The 9,438-nt window shown below is 40.2% G+C and overlaps 2 protein-coding genes across 4 annotated transcripts; both read right to left on the bottom strand.

Moving 5' to 3' along the window:
* Positions 1-468: 468 nt before the first annotated feature.
* On the bottom strand, positions 469-6,788 carry LOC113079481 (voltage-dependent P/Q-type calcium channel subunit alpha-1A-like). 3 transcript variants are annotated; one of them, XR_003281719.1, is made up of 3 exons: positions 2,845-5,858; positions 1,856-1,970; positions 469-1,542 (listed from the first exon to the last, which is right to left on the bottom strand). XR_003281719.1 is itself a non-coding variant. In XM_026251744.1 (3 exons), the coding sequence occupies exons 1-3, from the start codon at positions 6,036-6,038 to the stop codon at positions 1,316-1,318; spliced, it is 417 nt and encodes a 138-aa protein (XP_026107529.1). In that variant the 5' UTR covers positions 6,039-6,788; the 3' UTR covers positions 469-1,315. The 3 variants fall into 3 exon arrangements, 2 of the variants coding, with proteins under 2 accessions (XP_026107529.1, XP_026107528.1); XM_026251744.1 differs by lacking the exon at positions 2,845-5,858 and adding an exon at positions 5,964-6,788; XM_026251743.1 differs by having other exon boundaries at positions 5,130-5,858.
* LOC113079482 (voltage-dependent N-type calcium channel subunit alpha-1B-like) lies at positions 6,043-9,416 on the bottom strand. The gene is made up of 4 exons (XM_026251745.1): positions 9,346-9,416; positions 9,104-9,254; positions 8,027-8,155; positions 6,043-6,060 (listed from the first exon to the last, which is right to left on the bottom strand). Exons 1-4 carry the CDS (start codon positions 9,414-9,416, stop codon positions 6,043-6,045), a joined length of 369 nt encoding a protein of 122 aa, XP_026107530.1.
* Between the last annotated feature and the right edge of the window lie 22 nt (positions 9,417-9,438).

Genomic DNA, 9,438 nt, shown 5'->3' with positions numbered 1-9,438 from the left:
ATTAATTCATGCCTTGATTTGATAACCAAAAAAAAAAAAAAAAAAATACACAACACAGAGTTGTTTTTATGCATTCAAATAATTAGACATGCTAAAACATAGAATTTGGTAACAATAAAAAATATGGCGAGAAAAAAAAATATATACTTCATAGGGCCTTAAACGTGATTTTTGTTAAACTTTTATTAAATTGATGAGAAATTTTTCATGGTTTTAATTAATTAGACTTGACTTTTGATTAATTAACTTTAATTTAACTATTAAAAAGGAGTGGAGAAAAACTGGAAAAAAACTGAATCCAGAAAAATTTAAATGGAAATAGTGGAATTTGGAAAAAAATAAAACGGAATTTAGGAAAAAATGAAACGGATTTCATAGGGCCCTATTAGAGTGTGGTAATTTCAACATTTACTTTTACTATTATTATTACTTTTATTATTATTACTACTAGTAGTATGTTTAAAAAAATAAATAAAGCACTGATTTAGTTTTTGTTCAGTATCCATTTTTAAAACTATCAGTTAATAAATCAGTATCGGTAAGTTGTCCGTAGCTATCGGTATCGGCAAAATCCACTATCGGTCGACCTCTATGACAAACGCTTCTGTGAAGACGTTCCAAGATAACCACATCTACAGTTTGCAAAGGCGTTTATTGCTCATAACGTTTGGAAAGAAATAGTGCAGACACTAGACAAGGGTAAAACATTCTAGTGTGCAGGTGTCTAGCATCTGTGTCAGCGCATGCTATCAAATAGAGTATACTTTGGAAGGCTATGCGTTTAGCTGTTCATTACAAAAACTAAAATATACTTTCTGCAACTACTCTCTTGTTGCATTTGCATGTATAGGCCTTGCATCTATTTATACATTTGCCCTATACAAACGGTTATCATCAATTATATTGTTGGCATGTTTGCGCCATTACTGGATTTGAATAACACTGTAACAGTTTAGTATAGGGACCAATTCTCACTATTAACTAGTTGCTTATTAGCATGCCTATTAATAACATATTGGCTGTTTATTAGTACTTCTAAAGCACAAATTCTACATGACCATATTCTACATTTCAATAACTAAACTTTAGAACTAGCTTACGGAATACGCAGGAAACGTAGTGGTTTATTGAGACAAAAGTCATAGTTACTGGTTTGTTGATAAAGAGAATTGGACCTTCAAATAAAGTGTTGCGAATAATACAATCTTTCTGCGTCACTTTCAGTGTCTGCGATTCATTCCTAGTGAATTTCCTCTTCTGTGATCAGTCTGCAGTCTAAATGTGTGGTATACATCTATAAGGGCTTAAAATGAAACTAAGGGTACAGGCCTGGACCATCAGGGGGTGCAGAGCAGTGAGTGGGCTGGCTGAGAGAAGCTGTCCTTGGGTGGTAAAAGAGACATTGTGAACACACCAACCTCCTGGGTAACTTACACTTGTGGGGTGTCACCAAAAGGTCCAGATTCTTCTGAGAGAGATTAGGCCATATCGCCATCATCTCCTTCCTTAGTTCAGCGTCCATCTGGTGCTTATCTACGCCTCCTATTTAGACAGCAACAGGTACACGTACACACATATATGCAAACGTATTTCCACAAACACACACACACAGACACACATACACAATTTGTGTTAAGCTTTGAACAATGTAGTGTCCAATCTTATGTAGAAATACTTTGCACAAAATCTTACAAATGCTATATCTTATGAGTCATTATATATAGTGGGGTCTTTTTTGAAGTTTGGCCAGGTTTAGAATATATCTGAATCTCAGGGCTTTTAAACCGTATACCGCTATAGACAAATACATCAACAGTTCAAACAACGGGAATAAAAGAATCAAGAAGTGCCAAACCTTCCCCACCCTTGGCGATCTTGATGTCCAGAGCAGTTCGGATTAAGGCCATAAGTGTGGAATTAAAGTGCACTGTGTTGTCATCAGCGACTGGCAGATCCATGCGCAGCAGTCTCTGTGGAGAGCCAATCAGGAGCAGTTAAAGCAGTGCCTCTGAGATATATGTGTGCTCTGAACCTCCAGGTAGGGTGTGCTTTTGGTGTGTGAGAGGAAATGGGAGGGGGGAAAGGAAGGAGGGATTTTCAGGGTTAGCTCTGTGACCTTTGATACTCAGTGCGAGAACTAATTTAGAGCTGTCTTAGTGCCATAATCGAGGAGGAGACCGATTAATGGCTTATAAGATTGCTGGGGAAGTTAATCTATAAAGAACAGTTCTGTGGTCTAGAACAGTGGCTTTCGTCTGGTTGGTCACTACCCAAAAATGGGTAACAGGTCTGTTCTCAGAGAACATAAAAAAAACAAAAAACCACAATGCTTAGTGCATTTAATACAAATAAAACTAACACAATTGTTTACAGTTAGATGCAGCAATAATAAACAAGCTTATCAACTTTTAAAATTGATGGGAAAAAATTTCCATTTCTTTGGTTGCTGACCTGTTTTGCAGTTTTTTTTTTTTCTGCAAATTAATTTGTGATTTGGTGGGACGACAGATTTAAGGACAGTTTATTATTATTATTTTTTAAAGCAAAACCAGTCAAAACCACTGATTCAGATGTCCATGAAACTGAGGCATCATTTGGTACAAATCAAATTTCTGTATGGTGGTGTATTTTGTTTTTATATCAGCACATCTGAGCTGTCAGTCAAAGAGCTTTTCCAGGAGGAGGTTCACATATTAAACTCAGACCAGCGGATGAAATAATACATTAAAACATCATTACATAAACGTCAGTGTTTTGAAGTATAATTCATCCTGTACTGATCTGGGGAAAGATTATACTTAAACACAGAAAGTCATAATTGCATTGCACAGGGTTAAATGTTACCTCAATCCTTCCGTTACCATGACACCCTCTGCGATGCAATCACCCACGTTACCCGGTGGTCTCCCAGTCCCGCTCCATCCCAGAAGAAACACTCACCCTCCACCCCCAATACCCTTTTCCCAGCATGCATCATGCATTCACATGCATCACAGGACATGCAACGGCGCAGCCAACACTGAAAGCATCATCTAGTTGGTTCGTTTCAGCTCATTCATTTAGGTTTAGTAGTGTTTGCTGTCACTGAGACTCAATCAAAGATGGACTACTGGATAAAACAAGACGTCGATCCAGATTCTCTGGTCTCTCAATGCAAAAAAGATGGGCGCAGGCTATTGGTTTAGGTTAGAGCAGCATTCTCCAGAACAAAAACAAAAAGGAAATGGCTTTGTGAGTTGTTGTTGTGAAGAGGATGAGCTAAGAGTGAAGATTCTGCAACCTGCTGCGCAAGGGCAATACTTTAATGCTACGGATGATAAAGAGAAAAGCAGTGTGCTGCCAGAGAGGAGTACCGGAGCAGAAGTTGGTTTAGGACTGACAGCTTTTACAGGAGAAGTTTGGATGGCTGAGATGGTAGTGATGAAAGAGACAGGACAGAGACAGTGACACCAAATTTAAAGAGAGCTCAAAAGCTACATGATAATCCGAGAGCGAAGGAGAGTGAAGCGGAAAATAAAGCTACAGGAAACGTAAGAAGAGAAAGCTCTACCACAGGCTGGTCACATTGTCTACAGGCGATCCTCTATTATGGTCCCTAATGTTTGACAGGGAGAAAGAGGGTGAATGCAATGGTCGTGGTCACTGTTCTTCATTCCTCTGAGGTTAGGGGGCAGCAGAGACCCGTTAGACAGGAAGTGACCCGTCTGACGGAATACACAGAGATTGTTGGTCTTCCACCACGTGTTTATGTTGGTGGAGATCACTGAACACTCTATGAAGCAACATATTTTACAAAATGGGAGATCAAATGGGACAGAGAAAAATGGAGGGGGTGGGGCAAAGGTAAGAGAAAGGAGATCCCAGATTTGTTCAATGCTCATTAAGGGCACAGATCTCCTTTCCTTCTAGCTGTCGTTCATTGATCGGAAGGTGAAATGTCAGTGTACTGTTGCAGACAGACAGAGAGAGAAGGAGAAAGAGAGAAGAAGCTAAGGGAGTATCTTGTGGTAGGGACCAGTGGCCTGGAAGGCGGGGCATGCAGATGATTGGCAGAATGTAAAGAGGAGGGGCTGGAAACAGATAAGAACTGCATTGACAGAAGAAAGAGAAGTGGGAAAAGGATTACTTGTGCATCGTAGAAAATGACTTGATTTGTTCCTTTGTAAGGCCATAACGCTACCCAAGGATTACATGTGTGTTGTTGCATATGTGTGTGCATCTGTTTATTAAGCGAAAAAAGAGAGACAGAGAGCTGGTCCCAAGAGGAAAGGGTCCCTAAGAGAGCGGCATCCACAGAGCTGAGGGACTCGGAGGACTAAAGTCCTTCAGGCCTTCCTACCACTGCTGCACACGCACATTTGGGGGTGTTTTTACGTGTGTGTGTGTGATCACGTGTGTGTGTGTGTGTGTGTGTGTGTGACGATGTGAACAGACAATATGCACGTGTATGCGTTAACATGTGTCCCAGTTTGTGTACTCATGCACTATTCTATGCCATTTTGTAGTAGTGTATTCACACTAAAAATTTGATGCATGATGCACTTAATTAACTGAAATAACAAAGTTTGGAATGTGGAACACTTCGTGCACTCAATTGTCGCCGCTTTCCTTACATAGCATAAGTGGAGGGACAACCAGACTTTGATGCTGGATGGCAAATTAACCATATATAATTCACAAACTAGACGTCAGTGCATATTATACATGCATAGTGTGTAGTGCATCATTTGAGACACCTTTTCTGTTCATCACACTGCATCTCAGACCTGAAATTCAATTATTGATCACTGCTGTACATTAAAGCATAAGAATCCTGCTTTAATGTATTGATAAAGGTGTAGAATGTAAAAACAAATCTGAGACCTTTGTGTTTCGTCCTTTGAAGTTTCAAAAGCTATGAAAGTGTTGGTTAGTGTTTATGTGTACGGTGCAAAAGTGCTGAGAAGGTTAGTCCGTTCCCGCTTCCCTGTGGATCGGCCTGCCTCAGTCTAACACCCTCGAACCCGGCCCTGCCACCAGAATCACAATAGCGGCCTCCGTCAGACAACGAAGGAGGAAAAGAAGAAGAGAAAATAAAGAGAAAACACCAACAGTACAGACACAGCGCTGGCCACTCGGAGGCCCTCTACCTTGTAGGCAACCCGTGCAGGGCACTTCTTCCCCAGGCCTAACGGAGGAGACATGTGCCTGAGCATCTCATACATATCCCTGAAACTGATTCTGCCACTGGGCCACCGAAAAACAAAACAAAAACCAAAGGAAATGTGCATGGGAGAGAGAGAAAGAGAAGAAGAAAAGGGGTAAATCAAAAAAGAAGGGATCGGGAAGGAGTCGGGGAAGTGGGAGAGGAGGAGAGCAGAAAAGAGCAGAACAAAAAGAAGGTTATTGGCCTGGCGGAGAGGAGCGGCTTGGTAAACTAGGCTGCGTGAGACTGATGATCGGTCATTTGGGAATAAGGGTGGGGGGAGGTGGGAGGGGGTTGTGCTGAACCTCTTGAGTTGCTAAATAGGCGTTCTATGCAATGGGGCAGGTTGCATAGAAGAGCATGCGGGCTTCAGAACAGGCATAAAGTCCCGCTGCTGGCAGGGCGTTGTAATGAAGTTTAATGTCAATGCAGTTTCTGTCCCCCTCCACCCAGAACAATGCACGCTACCATACCAGCTAGGCCTAGCCGTGCGTCAACAGCAAGCAAAACAAAAATCAAAGATGGCTGATTCGTTTTTTTTTTTTTTTTTTTTTTTGTCTTTCGCTTTAGTGGTTTTCTCACACACTAGTGCACTAGTTCATGCCCCTGTAAGTGTCGGCATTGTCCTGCACATTCTCATTGTCATATCAAGTAGAATGCACGTAGAAATGGTGAAAGTACAAAACATTGTTGAAAAGAAAGAGAAGAGGAGGTAAGCGACATTCATTGCATTCTGGATGCTAGCAGGTAATATTAGTTTTTTAAGTGGAAGTCAAACCTTGCAGGCCACCCTATGAGGACATTTCTTGCCTAAGCCCAGAGGGGGGTCGATAACTCGCAATAAACTGTACATATCCTTATAATGAATGCGCCCGCTGTAAGAAGAATACAGGGAAGTTAGAGAACACAACTCAGAACAGAGACATCAGCAGGAAGAAGAGCACAAGAACAGGAAGAGAAGCACAGAATCACACACACATTTTCTTATTTGCTCGTCACCCGTTTGTGCCGTCAAATCTGTTCACACACCTCCATATTCCTTTCCTCACCCGTCTCTGCTCCAATTAGTTTTTTTCCTCATATTCCTTACTTTCACTTTTCAGTTTTCTTTCTATATTTCCTCTTTACCTGGCTTCCTTTCTTATTCTTTTACTTCCTCCCTCTTTCTTTTCTTGTTTCCTTTTGTTTTCTTCCTCTTTATTTACTCATTCCCCTACATTAATTCCTCCCTTTCTCTTTTACTTCAGCATTTTTCTCTTCTACCTCCATTTCCTCCATTTCCCTTCCTCCCTCTTTTCTTTCTTTTCCACCTTACCTTACAAAAATTTCCTTATTCTATATATTTCTCTTTATCATTTATTGCTTCCTTCTTTTTCAGTTTTCCTTACTTGCTTCCTCTTTTTTCTGTTAATTGTATTCCTTCCTTCATTTTGCTTCTACTTCTTTTTCCCTTCCTTTCATTCTTTTTTCCATCAGTCTTTCTTTCTTGTTTCTTCAGTTGTTCCCTGCTTACCTTTTCCAATCCTCTTTCACTTCTTTAATTTTCTTTTACTTTTTTGGGCTTCCTTTCGCTTCTATTCTTTCACCTCACATTCTCTTTGCCTTTCTTTCTTACTTCATCTTTTCCTTCCCACCTTCTACCTACTTCTTCCTCCTTTCCTTTCATTCTTTGTTTTCCTTCCTTCTCTGTGCCCCGCTTTCCTCCTTCCTTTCTCTATTTCTCCCTTTAAGTTTAATTTCTATTTACTTTTCATTTCTATATTTCTTCCTTCTTTTCCTTTTCCTTTTTACTACATTTTTCCTTTCTTGCTTCTTTTATACTTCATTTTTTCCCCCCATCCTCCTTCCTTCTTTCTTGCTCTCTTGTCAGATTGATTCTGCCATTCAGAATGAAGACTCTCTGGAAGACTTATTCTCTGAAATCTTTTCAGCATAATTTCCCTCGGTAAAAAGGCTTTAATCTTGCTTGCGTGTTAAGATTCAGTCCTTTCTAGTCTTCTCTGAATATCTGATTAACTCTCGGTTGCCCGCCTACATTACTGTCTAACACACAACATTTGGGTGACAAGGCAACTGGAATGCAGATACCGGGAACTTAGCGTGTCAGTGGAAGGGAGGGGGCTGGCACAGTAAGTTTGGCTTGCAGTATGCAGTATTCCAGAGTGGGAGGGCTGGGACTCACAGAAGGGCACGTAGGAGGGTTTGAGGGGATTGATGGATTTTAGCAGAGCTGAGAAGCTCAAATCCATGGATCCCTTTCTCTCAGCTGGTGCTGTGGTGTTCTCCTCCCTGTTTGGTCCACAGTAGGATACAACGAAGCCAGGCTATGTACGTTAAAGACTTTGCCAGAGGCCTCGGCTTTATAACGATGTCAAAAACGAAGTGTTCCAGCCGAACACATTAAAGAGGGCCAGTGTGGTCTGTTATATAGGACAGAGGTTATATTTACACAAAGCACACTGTCCTTGCACGCAAGCCCAAAATATATAAAAATTGCCTCTTTAAAAAGGTGTGTCCAGCAAATTTAAGGGCCAAATAAATATGAAAGTAGGGTCTGTTATATTCAATTCTGCATTTTAAAAGAATCCATGGTCTCACATTTTATGACATTATCGATTAATTACAGAGAAACAAGTTATAGACAGTCCTAATGGTATCTATTTAGTACCACCAAATGTGTATTAATAAGTTTATTGAGATGTGCAACTAAACACAATTTTACATTTTGTTTATAAATTTGCTTCATGTTACTAGAAAGTACTTTTCACAATTAGTATGTAACATACAAGATTAGTATTTAATAAAGATTGCAAGAGCATGTTTATGTGCACATAGGCTCACCACGCAGGCTGGGTCATACTCCGCCCAGATTCTCACATACTCGTCCAGGTGATGGGGTCCCAGGATAGAGGAGTCACGCGTCAGGTACTCGAAATTATCCATGATCACAGCCACGAACAGATTCAGCATCTACACACAAGTAAATCACAGGCCTTAGCAGACAAAGCTGTTAAATTGAGCTTTAAATTGCACACCTCACGTATATATGGCACTATGGTTATTTTCTCCACTTTTAGGACATATTAATACAGAAAAATTATGTATGTCACACTATAAAAAAAAATGGTCAGTGTAGTTGTAGTTTGTAAAATAATCCATCACATTGCACATTTTAGTAACAGACTGCTTTTATGATTTCTTTTAGATTACATTTGATCTTACTCGTTCATCATATTGATTTAAATAGGATGATCTCGTACCACATTGATATTAAAAATAGTAATAAAATGCATTCTGTGCATTTTAAACACTGGGCTTCACAAAGGAACTGCAAGGGGTTGGTCAGTTTAATTAAAAGATGTTAATTAATTAAATCATAATAATATAAAATTAATAATTTAAAATTTGGAATCTTATTGTGTAATCCAGGTTACATGTAATCAGTTATTACCCAGCTCTCTCACTCGCTCTCTCTCTCTATACACTCACAATACAATATACATCTACATTACACAATACACATAATTCAATGAAAACTAAATTGCAGCTCAGCTTTACGTCAGTGGATATAATCAGTATTGGGAACACATTTGTCTGCATTTTGTTCTGCTGTATCACTGGAACAGATGGAAAAGTAATAGAGAAGTATGTCGCATGTCTGAGTCACTTTTCACCACTGATGACAAATGTGGCGACCACTCAGCAAAACATCAAAATGATCAATTCTAGTGCCAGATTCCCTCTTACTACAATATAACGCCCACTAGAGAAAAGGAAACTGCTGCTCAACCTTTGGAGATCTTTTCATCTGTATTTGATAAAGCTTTCCAAAAGCTATTTCAGAAAATAGCATGGTCAACACTAGCCATGACGAAAGTCCCCACTATAAATGACGCGTTTGGGTACAACTGTACTCACCAGAAAGGAACAGAGGAAGATGAAGGAGACAAAGTAGAGGTAGGCAAACTCGCTCCCACATTCTGGCTCCGGGTTACTAGAGAGAGGATCACACACCTTCTTCCCCAGACATGAGAGCATGATGTCGTGCCATGCCTCGCCTGTAGCACTCCTACAAACACACAGTGTTGAACTACGGTTATCAAGTGTTCGTAACCCACACACAACATTCAACACGGCCAGTCTGTGATTCACACACAAACCTGAAGAGCAGCATTAGGGCCTGGAAAAAAGTCCTGAAGTTGTTGTGCTGGTTAATGGCAACTCTCACCATCCTCCTCAATCGCAATGTTCCC

Source organism: Carassius auratus, unplaced genomic scaffold, assembly GCF_003368295.1.
Source record: "Carassius auratus strain Wakin unplaced genomic scaffold, ASM336829v1 scaf_tig00028217, whole genome shotgun sequence".
Classification (NCBI taxonomy): Eukaryota; Metazoa; Chordata; class Actinopteri; order Cypriniformes; family Cyprinidae; genus Carassius; species Carassius auratus.
Note: the sequence above shows the minus strand (reverse complement) of the source record. Positions and strands in the feature narration are given on the sequence as shown.

Coding starts and splice junctions, on each gene's coding strand:
- LOC113079481 (XM_026251743.1), bottom strand. CDS start 5,270: ATGCACATTTCCTTTGGTTTTTGTTTTGTTTTTCGGTGGCCCAGTGGC. Junction 1,971..5,129: donor CTGCACGGGTTGCCTACAAG/GTAGAGGGCCTC, acceptor GGCTCTCCACAG/AGACTGCTGCGCATGGATCT. Junction 1,543..1,855: donor GATCGCCAAGGGTGGGGAAG/GTTTGGCACTTC, acceptor CTGTCTAAATAG/GAGGCGTAGATAAGCACCAG.
- LOC113079482 (XM_026251745.1), bottom strand. CDS start 9,416: ATGGTGAGAGTTGCCATTAACCAGCACAACAACTTCAGGACTTTTTTC. Junction 9,255..9,345: donor GCCCTAATGCTGCTCTTCAG/GTTTGTGTGTGA, acceptor GTGTGTTTGTAG/GAGTGCTACAGGCGAGGCAT. Junction 8,156..9,103: donor TCTTCCTCTGTTCCTTTCTG/GTGAGTACAGTT, acceptor ACTTGTGTGTAG/ATGCTGAATCTGTTCGTGGC.